We start from the raw sequence: 15,766 nt of genomic DNA, 5'->3' as shown, positions 1-15,766 counted from the left end.
TTCACTTCTGGGATAACAAGCAAAGATGAAAAAAGTGAATTTGGAGAGCACCATGAACCCTATGGGCTGTCAGGGGAAGCAGCTTTGAGGTGTCAAACACTGAGGTGGTTTAACTCATCCTGAAACTGCTTTTTTAGGTATTCTTGCTTCGATCCTTCTGCCATCAGCATTTGCCCCAGGACATGGTACTGGCAGCACAGCACTGAGGCACCCAGCATGCCCCACACACTGCTCTGAAAAAGTCCATCCTCATCCATCCTCATTAAGAATCCTCTTGGTTCTTCACCAATCTTAATGGAGGATTTCATGCCACAGCAATTTCTACACCCAAAAAAGCTGCGTAACGAAGTCATGGGTAACTTGCTTGTCATTTACTTATTGAAAGACAGATGTGGAGAACATGAGCATATTTAGTTAATAATTTAAAGCCAAGGAGAAGACAACAGAGGAGGAATGACACTCCTTATTTCTCCCTAATAATACTCTTTATAGATGCCTCTCTGAGAGGGTATCAACGTCCATCAGCACACAGAGCTCAGGGCTGGGCACACACCATCCAGTTTTAAGGGTAAAAAAAGGATTATTGCTTTTACACTGAGAGCACATAATGGTAGAATCAGCAGGAGGTGATTAGTGCCAAAAATAAATGGGTTTTGTATGGCAAATTAACACGGAAAGTGATTTAAAATATAGAATTAAATCAGAGACAAAGGTGCAAGTTCATAAAACTCCCAGTCCTACCCTTGTAAAATCAAAGATAAATCTCCAAAAGCACTAAATCCCATGTAATCACTGAAAATTCCTATTCTCTTAAAAGGGAGCTGGATTAGGCCTCTAATTAGGTTCTGTAAAGTCTGTTTGGTCCAGATGAATAACTGAGAGATGGACAATGTCCAAGGAACAACTCTATGACATGGTCTCAACATCCTCCACTACAACTTGCCAACACAACTGCTCCTGCTGTTACCCTCCAAACACTGGAGTAAAGCTATTTTTGCCTGTTACTGCTAAATGCATTTTGCCTTTGCCTAGCAAAAAAAGCAATATTACATCTAATCTCACAAGTTCCCAGTGAGCCAAACACAAGATACTGTCCCTTGAATTCTTCCTGAGACCAACAAAGGCTTTCCATTATTTACAAATCAAAAGCATTTAGAGACAATCATCTTTATTTTTTTTATTTAAAACAAGGAATGCCCTGTCCCTATTATATAAGAAAAAATATACATCCTCCTATTTATACCCATCTTAACCAAGCATTCCAAAAAATATAAATCCTAGTCATGCAGGTAATTGCTGCACAAAATAATAATAATAATAATAATAATAATAATAATAATAATAATAATAATAATAATAATAATAATAATAATAATAATTTATAAATAAAAATTAAAATAACAAAATACACTCTCCTGTTCCAACAATTCTCCCAATTTATCCTAAAAATTCTGCAAATTGTTGGAACAGTTGAAAATTATAAAATTAAATATAGTTAAATTAATATGGTTATTTGCTTTTGATAATTAATTCCATTGCTAGTTTTTCTTGTGTTTTTTTTATTATGCATACCAGTTTTACAAAGTGCATGCTTTATTTTTTTTTTTTTAATTTTGAACTGGCAAGCTAAAATGATCCATCTTCTCCTGCCTTGTTTAAAATGTTGATACAATCTAAAATCTAGCATTAAAAAATTTGATACCATGATACACCTGGTATATTGACTGCTTATGGCGCATGCTTGTCTTGGCAAAAAAAAAACCCCAAAAAACCAAAACAAATTGGCTCCCCTCCCACCCTCCCCGTTCCTTTTGGAAGCAATCTAAAAAAAGCAGGCTGGAACACAATTGCTTCAAGGGCAAAAGAAAAAATAATACCTGATGCTTTAATTTTTGTCACATGGCACTGGCTGTGGAACTGCACACGCACACACACACGCACCCCGCACTCGCACAGGCACACGCACACACACTGCAACCTGCTCGTGAGGAAAAGTTTGTTAGGTCAGGAGTGCCAGTGGCACATGAAGGCTCCCAGCTGTGTGTGCAACTTTGGATTTGGTACCCACTTCACATCACCTTGAATCCTCTGACATCCACCAAGGGGGTAATGTAAGGCATACTTTGCTGGAACAGTAATAATCCATGCTTCATGCTCAAGAGCTGAGTCTCAGAGGAGGACTGGCTTGCTCTACTCCCTTTGGCCTCGCTCTGTCTCACTCAAGGAACAGAAAACCCAAAACAACAAAGAACTGGGAAAAACAAGGAAAGCAAAATAAGACAAATCCCTTTAAATGGACTTTCGCCGTTTCATCAGCCTGTGGTTATCTGTAAAGCTGTGCAACCCAGGTGAGATGGAGCTGACAGGAGATGGGAAAAGGCTGTTTTTTAATGTGCTTGGCGAGATCTCCTCTATCTTGTAAGAGATGGAGTGAAAGTACTGGGGGTTCAGCTTCGAGCTGAACGAATTTTGGTGGGACACCACCCGGCTGGTGTACTCGTGGGACCTGTAACACATGCAGGAGCAAACTGACTGCAGGTCTGTCACTTCAGCCTTGTACCGCGGCCGGCCGTGCTGGGAGTCCTCTTGGATGTGGATAATCATGCTGTTGCGGTTCCCTGCCAGGGACGCCCGCTCCTCGGCATCCCTCCTCTCATCCTCGCTGTTCATGGTCAAGAACCTGAGAACAACCAGATTTAGAAATGCCCCAATGACTGTCAACCCCACTAGAATGTACATAAAGCTAAAAGCCACGTAGAGAGGCTTCTTTTGAAGGGCCCCTTTGGTCTGCAGGGCCACATAGTCTCCAAAGCCTATCGTAGTCAATGTTATAAAGCAGTAATAGTAAGCATGGAAAAAGCTCCATTCCTCGTACTGGGAAAAGGCTGCTGCTCCAATGCAGAGTGTCCCCATGCAGGAGAAGAAACCCACAGTGACCATGTTTTCCATGGAGACCTCGGTGCTCCTCATGCCACAGCACTTTTTGATGCGTTTCAAGAGGTACTTGACGAAGGTGTTCATGCGCTCGCCCAGGCTCTGGAACATGACGAGTGTCAGAGGGATCCCCAGCACAGCGTAGAACATGCAGAAAGCCTTCCCTGCGTCCGTCCCTGGGGCAGCGTGTCCGTAACCTGGCAGGGATGGAAACAAGGACAGTCAGCAGGGCTGAGAACAGCAGCCAGCAGGGCTGAGAGCAGCAGTCAGCCAGCAGGGCTGAGAGCAGCAGCCAGCAGTGCTGAGAGCAGCAGTCAGTCAGCAGGGCTGAGAGCAGCAGTCAGTCAGCAGGGCTGAGAGCAGCAGCCAGCAGGGCTGAGAACAGCAGCAGTCAGCCAGCAGGGCTGAGGCAGCAGCCAGCAGGGCTGAGAGCAGCAGTCAGCCAGCAGGGCTGAGAGCAGCAGTCAGCCAGCAGAGCTGAGAGCAGCAGTCAGCAGGGCTGAGCAGCAGTCAGCAGGGCTGAGAGCAGCAGCAGCAGGGCTGAGAGCAGCAGTCAGCAGGGCTGAGAGCAGCAGTCAGCCAGCAGGGCTGAAAACAGCAGCAGTCAGTCAGCAGAGCTGAGAGCAGCAGTCAGTCAGCAGGGCTGAGAGCAGCAGTCAGTCAGCCAGCAGGGCTGAGAGCAGCAGCAGTCAGCCAGCAGGGCTGAGAGCAGCAGCCAGCAGGGCTGAGAGCAGCAGTCAGCCAGCAGGGCTGAAAACAGCAGCAGTCAGTCAGCAGAGCTGAGAGCAGCAGTCAGTCAGCAGGGCTGAGAGCAGCAGTCAGCAGGGCTGAGAGCAGCAGCCAGCAGGGCTGAGAGCAGCAGCCAGCAGGGCTGAGAGCAGCAGTCAGCAGGGCTGAGAGCAGCAGTCAGCCAGCAGGGCTGAGAACAGCAGCCAGCAGGGCTGAGAGCAGCAGTCAGCCAGCAGGGCTGAGAGCAGTCAGCAGGGCTGAGAGCAGCAGCCAGCAGGGCTGAGAACAGCAGCCAGCAGGGCTGAGAGCAGCAGCCAGCAGGACACTCCATGGTCACAGCTCCCCCATGGTTCAAGCCACGCCAGTCGCTCTGATACCAGATCCAAAGCTGCAGGACACTGCAGCCACACCACCCTCCCATTCCTCCTCACTCATGCCCCTGAAATAAATAAGGCACAGAACAACAACACTCATGCAGGAGTGGGAAAGGTCAAAGAATGGACAATCCATTCTACCTCAAACAATATTGAGTCTCCTAAACAAGGTTATATCACATTGACTAACTGAAGAAATTTCATGTCTGTTCAGTGTCACAAGCAATAGTGAAAAATTTGGAAATAGATAGACTTTCCCAGACTGTTTTTGAGAGTAGTTGGTGTTCTCTGTCCCAAAACCAGAGTATAGTGATGGCATCCAAATTCTGTGGCTGCTGACAGCATGGAGTTAACGACATCCACAGGCCCACCAGCCAAAGAAATTCCTTTTCAAACTGTCCCATACTGAATAACCCTTTCTCCTAGACACCTAATGAAAGTGACTCACTGTTGGAACACCATAGGAATTTAGGGATTTAATCCCTTCTATCTTTACTTACTGGAAGAATAAACAACTTACCAGCTTGTGCCATAGTTGTATAGCTTCGACAGTTAGTATTGCAAAGGCAATTTAATCAGGATGTTAAACTAATCCAAGGATAGAGGATGTACATTTCACAGCATGGCTTTCAGATGGTAAAATCATGGCTAAGCCTTTATTCTAAATCAACCCATAAGCAGGGGGCTGTTTGATGTTATAATTACACCTATTGAGATTACATTGCTTAAAAAATCTACATTTCTTATAGCTGAGATTTCAGAGACTGTACCAAAGTCTCCAAAATGAGATGGCTGTGACCCACTTGGCCACGGTGTCCATTCACCATGTGGGTACCACTGTCTAGAGTCCCTTTAGTCAGCGAGTGGAACTCTGTACTTCACAAGGGCAGTTCCTGTTGTGCACACAGAAGTGTCTAAAACAGGTCAGTAAGTGATTCTCAGGAGACAACTATTCCTCTAAAATCATTATAATAGAAATCTTGGGACAGAACTCTGTTTAAGATTAATATACCTACATTTATGTATCTGCAAGTTTTCTATGTATGCAAACTCTCATTACAGTCAACAGAAATTCTATGCAAACAGGCAGTAGTGAGTTTTTTCACTGACCATCCCAAGTCTGGCAAGTTGAAATGACAGTTCTGACTGTTCATTGATCATGTTCATTAGGTTCCCATTAGACTGACTAGACATCTGTTGACTGCAGAAGAATTTAGACACCCACAGCACTGGCAGACAAGTACCTGTAAACAGCCCAAGGAAGACATCCTAATCATGACAGTCACCTTGAGTGACTGTCTCCAGTGTAGGAGCCTGCATTGGGAGATATTGAGGGTTTAAATCAGTTTTCCAGAAAGAATCATCTAGCTTTATACCAGACCCCTGAGATATCAGGATACCCATAGAAGGCTGGCAGATAAAACAGGGCATTCAGCAGACCCACATTATTACAGATCTGAAGCTGGAGGACAGGCCTGATATGAGGTACCACTGAGGCAGGAGCACCGAGGAGCCCTGCCCTGCATCTTTAGACTCTGGTCATGGAACTGCTGCTCTGAATTTGTCCAATCCTTTTTCAAAACTGTTGACACTGCACACCTCCTCAATCTCCTGAGGCAACAAATTCCAGAAGTTCACTATCTGCTATGTAAAAAGGTACATTTTAATTCCAAGGATATCTCCTTGTTTCAGCTAGAACATCTTAGTTACAGAATTGAAGTTCTAAATCTTCCTTATCTACCACCTTCATGTTTTCAGCTAAACTCAGCTTTATCTCTGCTCTCAGCTTTTTCCTGTCTAAACTGAAGCCACAGCCTTTTTAACTCATGTAGCAGAAGTCACATTTCCTTGATCATGTCCATGTCCTCCTCTGGACCTTCTGTAGCTCTGCCACACCAGTTGAGGTACAGATCCCAGAATTTTGCCTTCCTCCCAGGATGGGGCTGCATCTCAGAGTCTGCACTTTTACTACAACTGAAATATGAACACCAGGCAACCTTCAAAAGGTAAAGAAAGAGTAGAGAAGGAAAATAAATCAAGAAAACCAGCAAGAATCCCTTTCAAAAAGCAACAGGTTTATTCTGAGGTCAGTTGGTATTTGTTGATGGATGGGTTTGTAAAAACCACTTTACAAAAGAAGCACAAAACTCAAAACAGGAGGTTATTTTCCAGGTTATAAAGGAAAGATATTTCAACTATGGTATTGAGCCAGGTAGCCTGTTCATCATAAAAAACACCAAAGTACCTGGAAAGGGAAGTGTCTCACCAGATTGATGGTGGGTTAGTTCCACCTGACTGCCCCTCAATAAAGGCTATAATTGCCTCTCATTACTAAGATCAGCTTTTGAACTATAGGGGTGTTAATTAAACCAGGGACATCTCCTATTTTATAGCTTTAGTTACAGATGATAAAAAGAAAGAAAGCTTCAGAAAATGTGATTTTCCAGATGGTTGCAGAGATGGCAGTTGGTGGAAACAACTTTTACTTTGGGCTCTAAAAAAAAATATTTGGGGTGAAAAAAGGTTTCTTTTGATCTCACTATATCCTTCTCATTAAAGATATCCCTAAGGAACAGTTTGGGGACATCATGAAACATTAATAGTATGTGCTTAAATGCTCACAGTTGAATTTCTAAGATTTGTCACAGACTCTGTAATTACATATCCCATAAGATATAAATATATCCATATCCCTGTTTTACAGATAGGGAAACACAGACACCAGCAGACTTTAGTTTCCCTCCAATTCACACAGGTAGACAGAAAATCCAGAAATTTTGACTTCTATTGAGCCCCAAGTCATACTCATCTTCCAAAATATCAGATAAAAGCCGCTTACTGTATTTTCACCATGAATCTGGGATAAAGAAAGGACTTTATTAATGAAGCTGGAATAAGATTCTACAAATAGATAAATGTATAGAGGATTAGAGTCAGAGATTTTTCCTATACAACATGGCTTTAAGGAATAGACACCCTAGCCATTGCCTTAAACACACTGAAATGAGGGGGGTGAAAATGCAACAAAGACAGACCTAACTCTCCATTTCTTAAGCATTGCAGGATCTATCCAGCAGTGTACAGAGTAACACATGGAAAGCAAACTGCAGTAGTGTACGTTCTCTGAAATTCAATATTTTTCAAGTCTAAAGCAAACCACTATCTTAGCATCAGAGACTGCCTCTGGGAAAAAGGGGAAGAGGGAGAGGGGCACAAAGGAGCAATAATGCTGGGAAAGGACACAGGTCACAGAGTCAGGTAGTTGGTTTTTACTCCAGGTAGTTGGGTTTTACTTGCATCAAGGAAAGGCAGAAGCAGAAGTAACTGCCTTGGTAGCAGATTCTAGCTACCAAAATTCTTCCTGATTTCCTCCACACAAATGTCACTGCCCTTTAGCAGAGTATAAAGAGATGACTTTGTGCCATCATTAAGAAACACAAGGCTTAAAGAAAAACAGAAACATTACTGATGGCATCAGGGCTTCTCTCTCTTCTGTGGTGAAGGAGATTGAGCAGCAGACCTCAGTACTGGGTACAGGACATGCCTCCCTTAACAGGCCACAGAGCTGAGCTAAGAGTGAGAAAGGTACAGATGCACCACACCTAGCAAACACCACCCATCCTACCCTAGCACAGTAAGTGGTTTGCTGAGGTACCACAATGCAGCAATGTGACCACAGCAGGCAGTTTGTCTGGTGTTTAATGAGGTATCATTTGAATGATCAAGGAAAGTCTAAATAACTCTCACCCTGATTGGAAGGAATGCCATTAGTACTCTCCCTCCCTTTCAAAACCCCTCCCAGCTGCTTAGGCTTTCAAGACAGAGCTCATCTGGGCTGGCACCAAGAAGAATAGCTTGGCACAAGGAAATGTCATGTTTCAGTTTTACTCCAGTTCTGGAGTGTGAAGCACCAACACACCACAAAATCCATCTCCTCCCAGTCATGGCACAGCTGGGCTATAGAACCAAGCAGAACTGCGGGAAGGTGCAGGCAAGGGAAGAAAAGGATCACAATGTCAGGGCTGGCACCACATCAGTTCTCTGTTGGGGTCTTCCCTGCCTTTGGCTTTTCCAGGCCTTTCCTTCCATTCTCTGATGAAAAACTCTCAAAGAACACGTGCACCTACATGTAATTCTAGAAGAGAAAAATAATTCTCTTGTCTTGTTTTCCAGAGTGTAGCTATAAAGGTCTGAGGAAAAAACACTTAGAGCCTTCTTCAATGCTTATTTTTCTGTGGTGCCTTTCACATGAGACACAGAGAGAAACCACTCATTAAAATCCCTATGAGGTCCATCTGGGGACAACCCCAGTATCTTTTTCTGTGCTGTAAAGAGACATTGTCTTGGTGTGCCAGCCCACAACCAGAACATGGAGAGCAACTCTGTGCACAGCTACCCTGAATCCAACAGTGAGCACAAACAGAGGGCTGATAGGAATGCTAAAATTACATGTGAATTTCCCCCCAAGAGTTCACATACCCAGCTTCATTATTTGGTGCTCAGGGATTTTCCTAGCCAGTTTTTGCTGGGTTTAGCAAAATGGATTTCTCTTCCATGAGCTTGGGCATTGTCCCTTGAACATCTTTAACACCCTATGGCAAGAAGGTTCATAGAACAACTATGTGTTCTCTAAACAATTGCCATTGCTCCTTTACTTCCCTTTCATTACTATCATTTGATAGCAATGGTATCTCCTCCTCTTTGGAAGAGACAAGGAACAATCATTCCCCATTCCCCTTCTTCATGTCACTCATGATTTTATAGACCTTTTATCCACAAAAAATGCCATCTTGCATTCAGGCCCCAAACAAGTTATCTCTGACACTTTACAACCTCATGTGGACAGAGCAGCTTGCTCAGATCTACATCAGTCATTTCTGCACCACACTCAGCTGGAGGGTACAGACAGGTCTGTAACATCTGTCCTGTCCTCCAACACAAATTCCCTGAAATAATACTTTGCTTCTAGGGCAAAATTCATGCTACTGTAGGGGTACAGACTGCTTGGAATAAGTAAATCCATAAAAAGAAAACATTATGGGAAAAAATCCTGAATATGTTCAGTGTGTTGCATCTACATAGTAGCCATCTCCAACACTGCAAGGCAGTATCTACTCTGGCAAACTAAACTGGGATTAAATTCTGCCAAGGGAGCTTTAGGTTAGATATTAGGGGAAAAAATAATGAAAAGGAATATAAAGCATTGGAACAGATTGCCCAGGGAAGCAGTCCAGTGTTCAGAAAACATGGGCATGGTTTAATGGTAAACATGACATTGGTGCTGGGTTGACCATTGGACTTGAACTTAAACATATTTTACAACTTTAATGATTCTGTGATTCTGAGGATGAATTCCACCACCAGTCCATGATGGTCACACTCTTATCATCAGCCCAGCCCATTATGGCTTCCCCCTGGAATAACCAGCCCTGTCCCAGGCAAAGTCCATGCCTGGTCCACACAGGGAGGTGAACACTGGGTCCAGTGGAACTAAGCACCCTCCTGGTGCAGTACATGTGTTTATCTGTTTCTGGCACTCAGTCTGTCATCTCTGCTGGCCTCTGTTTCCTACAAAACACAGGTCCTGCTTCACTTAATAGCACAGATAGAGCCTGCATGGGGTTTCTGAATGGTTTTCTATGTTGGGCTCTGTCAGAGATTGAGAGAGGTTTGTCTCTAGATGTGCATTGGTACCAGGCCAAATACATGGCCAGTGTTAAAAAATAAAAACTGTTGCAGTGGTGAGTTAGTTATGAGTCGTGCTTAGGCCAGAGTGAATCTGCAGAGCAGCTGAGCCTCATTCACATTCAATGTGCAATAAGTCTTAGATGTCTTGATGGTCAAAGCAATGCTCTACATTATTTATGAGGGATGCCTTATTTCTCTTAGGAGGAGGATTCTCTCCTCATTCATCTACACATCATTCATCCCCATGATGGGCATTTGGGCCAGGTTGTCTATGACAGCAGTCCCCAGGAAGGAATTAACTTCTCCATCCCTGTGACTCAAACCCTTCTTACTCATGCTGGCAGCAGCCCAGGCCAGGAGATAATGGAGAGAGGATAATGACACCTGTTCTTCAGATGGGCAAGAGTAATTCAGATTAAAACATCTTCCTGATGTCACACACTTCACTTCAGAGGTTCACCTACGTCAGAGGAGCTGCCACAAGGATCAGGCTGTGTCTGCTGGATGTGCTGCTCCTGCTTTCAGCTTTCAGCAGGGAGAAGAAACAACGTGGCCTTTGCGGTGCAGATGAAAGAGATTTTCAGGAGGGATCAGGAAGACTTCATCTAACTAACTGGTAGTAACTCATTCACCAGGATAGACCTTCCCCTGTGTAAGAGCCAGGTGGAGAAATGGAGACTTCAGACGGCTTTCCAGATGTTGTTTATTGCATAGACGAGGTTACAGAAGTTGTGGGTCGTGGGTGGGCCTATAGCTGATGGCTACAGGCAAGCTGTGTGTCCTGAAGCTCTGTTCTATTCATGTTACAAAGCATTATAGTTCTTCCTCTGCTGTGCATCTTATTACATAACAACCAATCAATACCTTTACTATTACCTATAGCCTATCCTAACATTACCATATTCGTGTTACTATTCTCCAATCACCAAAAGTTAGTATGTTACAGTTCAAGCTAGAAGTTGTTTTTCAGTTTTCTTGCAGCGGAAAATTCTGAGATCTTTTCTCTACTTGCAACGTGGTATTTTTGTTTGTCTGTGAAAATCCTTCTCCTTGGTATAAAAACATCTTTTGTTTGAGGTGGGCTTATCCTTTGCTCAGAGTCCTAAAACCCGCTTCCAACTCACCTGCTCTTTGCCCTCTTAGTGACTGCGCTGGTTCCACATGGAAGGAGGGGGGCAGAGCTGCCTGAGGGAACAGGAGGGCTGTGCCCTCTCTGGGAGCTTCCCTGCGGGATGCGGGGACCAGTCGGAGGCTGACTCGGTGGTTGGCATCCCAGGTGGCCCATGAGAGAGTTGTTTCGTGTTCATAAATCACATTGGTGGGGGGTGGGCCGCTCTCTTTCGGCTTCCAGCCTCTCCAGAGGTAAGGTGGCTTTGGCCTGGGCCCTGGCTCTGCAGGGCTCAGCCCCAGCCCCGGCACCCCAATCCCGGCTCTGGGCTTGGCCTCGGCCTCAGCACCCCAATCCTGACTCTGCAGGGCCTCGGTCCTGGCAGCCCAATCCCGGCTCTGCAGGGCTCAGCCCCAGCCCCGGCTCTGTGGGGCTCGGCCTCGGTCCCGGCACCCCAATCCTGGCTCTGTGGGCCTCAGCCTCGGCCCCAGCCCCAGCTCGGCTCCCGGCTCCCCCGATCCCAGTCCCAGCCCGGCCCTGCTCGGCTCCCCTCTCCACGCAGCACGGCCGAGCAGGGGGATGGGGCAGCCACCAAAGGCTCTCCCTTCCCCAGCCCGTTCTGAGAAGAGAGGCCCCAGATGATCCGCATGGCTCAGAGTTTTTCCAGAAATGGTCTGGCCCAGGTTCCTCACGTCCTGGATGCAACTTTAACCTTTTTAGTGTCTGGATGAGACTCTGGATCTCCCGAGCTCCCCGGAATGAGAGGAATGATTCTACTAAAGTCAGTAAAATGAAAGCTAAGTTTTCAGATGGGAAGAGATTGAAGAGTTGCCACTGTTAAGAAGCTGAAAACTTTTATGTGGGCTGTAAGGGGACTGTGGCTACACTAAAATTCCTTTAAACTGTGAAATATACTTGGGGAGGTTTAAGTGCTTGAAAAGAAGACCTTTTTGCTTTGAGGAAATGGGGCTTTCTGTTTTGGAACTGGAAATATGGAAAGAGACATTTAATAGAAAAAGAGATGAAGAGAATTTTGGTTTTTGGCAGCCTGCCTTTAAAAGAAGTACCCCAAATGTGTAATATAACCCATAGCACAGCTCTGGAAGGACAGTGGAAATGGGAGGAGAGTCATAATCTGCAATATTTCCCGGGCAGACGTAGATTGTGAAAGTGAGACACCCCCTAAGCCTAAACCAAAAACGAGACTTTTCTCTCTAGAGTGAACTGAAATGATTATTCAAGTAAATAACTGACTGAAGTGTTTTCTATATGTTGTTAAGAAATGTGGAATGAAGGAAGGGGGAAGAGGGAATAATCTAGGAATCTTATTCTGAATTCTTTTTTGTGTTATTAATAAATTTCTTCTTATACCCTTTTAAGTTTTAAGCCTGCCTTGTCTCTGCTCCTAAATCCTATCTCTAAAAGAAATTAAATATATTAAAATTGGCAGACCCAAGTCACACTGTGACAGTTACCCAGTAAGACTGGCTCAGCAATTCTTTTCTTCTATATCAAAATTTGCTATCATTTCTAAACCTTCTTCAGATTCTACATTTAAAGATCTTTCTGTTATACATACATATCTGAGACCCTCCTGTCACATCCTTATCCTTCCCAGCACCCCTGTCAGGTCATCAAAAGCTGCTGTTACCTGGGTGAGATCTGCTGTGTAACTACACCACTCTCCTGGCACTGGGGCACTGCTACTGCTCCCTCCTCCCCCTGAACCCTGCTGCCTTTCTCCTCAGACATCACCAGGACCTCTTTTTTTGTTTTATTCCCTAGTTGATTGATCTCACTGTAGTCTTCAGCTGAACAATCTCTTAGTTTTGCACATCCCTTTCCATCCTCAGAGGCATCCTCCCCTTCCATGCTCAATAGACAGTCTCTAATGCCAGGACAAAGCATGGCACACGTCTCCCCACAGGAACACACATCATGATAATACATGATAATATCATCTCCTGTTGGGAATCAGGAGAAGAAAAAGAGTCTGACCTGCCCAGATGCAACCTCAAATCCTAAATCCCTCAACAAGCTTGGCATGGGCTCTCATCCCTGGTCTGTTAGAATTGCTTCCATGTCCTGCTGCAGAAGTAAGGCCATGGTACCTTGGAGATTGCACTCACTGCTTTTATATCAAACCTGCAGAAGATCTGTTCTGGGTGGCAGGGATGCAACAGGCTTCCACTGATTTTTTCTCCCCACAACAAGGACAGACTTCTTTTTTTATTGATCTTGAAATCAAACTTCCAATATGCTCAGGGAAAACAGCTTCAAAATGCAGCAGGAAACAGCTCCTCTCTTTTGAGCTTTGTGTTTGCATAATGCAAAAACATGATTTGGTCACATTTGGCCCTTTCAAATACCCAGTGGTTTATGGCAGTAAGGAATAGGTTTATGAGATTAAACCAAGGCATAAAAAATTTTCCTTTTTCTAATTAGTTCTGTGTTTTTCTCATTCCTTGGTAAGGATGAGCCATCTATATCTGTATTTCTGACCATCTGTTTTTCCTCCATGATAACTTTGAAGCTAGCTGCTCACCAATTTCCACCACTTAGAAGAAACTGTAATGTGAACTTGATAGTGATCTGTTCTGCTGGGCCTGCCATCTGGCCAATCTGTGAATACACATAAAAGGGCCTAAAAACCAACACACACATCATGCAGGCTGAGCTGCAGCTGGGATCAGCTCCTTCTCTGGCCAGTTACTGGAAAGGAACAGGAGCTGGAGGTCCTGGAAAGTGGGGTGAGATGTAGAGGCATGGGAGAGAACTGCAGGAATGTCTCCATCACCTTCTAAACCAGCCTGTGATGGAATATCTATCTGCCTGCAAGGATGAAGATGCAAATCAGGGTTCAAGAGACCCAGGGATGTTTTTAAGTTCACAGGAAACCAGGCTTGACTGTTACTGCTCATCAAGGAACATCTTGTTTCTAGCAAAAGACAAAATTTGGAAGATGTTGCTTTAAAAAAAAAAAAAAACAAATATTTGAGACTTCTGTGTTTGCTTGGATTTGTTATTGTTTTTTCTTTGAATGTGAATATTTTTTTTTTATTTTTTTTTTTTTTCTGTTTAAAATGTACATTATAAAGGGGCTTACTAAAAAAAAATAAATGAGAGGAAGTGGAAAACTTCAAATGGCCCCATGAAATCACAGTCTTTCTGTTCATCTATCTGGCACAGAAGATCTGATTATCTCAAACTTCCCATTGTTGAACTTAGCCTCTATTTTTACTGCTCAGATAGGAGATGTCTGCAGTCACTGACAATTCTTTTGAATAAGGTAACAGAGCAGCTGTTAGGTAATTTCCACCTGGTTTACCACCTCCCAAGAAGTCAAGGATGCCAACACTCACCAGTTCATTTTGTACAGATAGAACAGTACCTCAGCTTATCCCTAAAATTTCCTCTGCTTCAGAAAAGAGGCTGGAAAGAGAGGAGAGGTTCCTCTCCAGCTCTGTGAGGACACAAGCATTAAACAGAGTGATTCTGATATTTCAGGTTTGTGTTTGGTGGGCCATTCCTGACTCCTCCCAAAACCAACAGCAGCTCTGTGCTGGATTCCAGCTGGGCAGCAGTTGGCAGTTGTCTTCTGAGTCAATATTTCCCCATGAGCTCTATTTTTGACTGTCCCTGCATTCTTTTCCTCCCTTTCCTCCTCTCTGCTTGGTTCTCTGAATCAATCAGAGGACTGACCTGAGGCTTACATCATATCCAGTCCCAAGACAAATCATACCCAGAACAAGCTCTCAATCTGAAGAGAATGGCCACAACCACTATGAAAAGACTTTATCAGGTCATGTTATCCATTCCCAGGGGGTGGCATATGATTGTTCCTTACAATATATTCTCCAGGGCTTTGTCCAGTTTTGTTTAAATGATTGAAATAACAGGGCCTCTGCTCTCTCCCTTAGGAAACTGTTGCCCTGTCCAGTAGATCCAGCTATTAGGAAGTTCTTTTTTGATGCACAGCCTGTACTTTTCTTGTTCTATGCTGCCTTTTATCACACTGTTCTTTTGTAGCCCTCAATCCAACATTCCCATTTCTCTCCATCATTGCTCACTCCTTTATACTTCTTGGAAATACTCACAGCTTCATTCCTTAGTTAATATTAGCTATAAACAGAGCTCTTGGAGTCAGAGTCCTGCAGCAAGAAATACAAAGGCATTCTACAACATATACATATGAACATGTACAGTTCAGATTTTGTCTCTTTAGAAGCAGCCCATTATATGATCACTTTCATTGTAATTGTCTGAGATCACTCTTGCTATTCAAAAACTTTCATGATCTTTGCTAGAGCTGAGCACAGCCCTTGTAGCTGCAGAACACTGGTATCAGGGTTATCAGTTCCCTAGACTGCAAAATGTTATCTTTTTTGCATATGAAGATGTGACTGACCATCACTACAACTTTATGTCCTCAGTGCATAGCAAACTTTTCTTTCCTGATGCTGTCATTCCTACACATCACAAAAGCTTTTTGTTCTCCATGGATGTGATTGCAATAAGCATTTTTTCCTTATTCACCTCAGTAAATTACCTTTTGGGGCAATTTTAATAGTTTTCTGTAGCTGATTTTTGTTGCTCACAGTTTATTAGCAATAACCTGAGTCTTTTCCATGAGAGGGGAAGATGAAGGACTCACCACCTGCAGAGCTGGCAGAATGATCCAAACAGCACTCTGAGGGATCAGGGGGAAATACATCAGGAAAAAGCACAGGGAATCATGCCTTAACAAAAGTCCAAAAATTAATGGGTTTCTTCTATGCTGTGATGATAAAAAAGAAGCATAAGAAACTTCTCATTTTAATAAACTCACTTTATTCAAAGAGTTAGTTCTTTTCAAACCACCAGGTCTGAGTCTTCACAGACTTAAGAGGATCCTGCTCTCAGGTCTCAGTCTGACACTGCCAGGGCTTAAGAA

The 15,766-nt window shown here is 43.9% G+C and overlaps 1 protein-coding gene across 1 annotated transcript in view; it reads right to left on the bottom strand.

Moving 5' to 3' along the window:
• Positions 1 to 2,289: 2,289 nt before the first annotated feature.
• Positions 2,290 to 15,766, bottom strand: part of KCNK9 (potassium two pore domain channel subfamily K member 9) — an 88,057-nt gene continuing 74,580 nt past the window's right edge. Inside the window, exon 2 of the mRNA XM_056484418.1 lies at positions 2,290 to 3,131. Within this exon, the coding sequence (XP_056340393.1) occupies positions 2,290 to 3,131 (842 nt within the window). The remainder of the gene's footprint in view (positions 3,132 to 15,766) is intronic.

This window comes from Oenanthe melanoleuca, chromosome 2 (genome assembly GCF_029582105.1).
Source record: "Oenanthe melanoleuca isolate GR-GAL-2019-014 chromosome 2, OMel1.0, whole genome shotgun sequence".
NCBI classification, from domain to species: Eukaryota; Metazoa; Chordata; class Aves; order Passeriformes; family Muscicapidae; genus Oenanthe; species Oenanthe melanoleuca.
The sequence above is the reverse complement of the archived record's forward strand: the minus strand, read 5'-3'. Positions and strand labels throughout refer to the sequence as shown.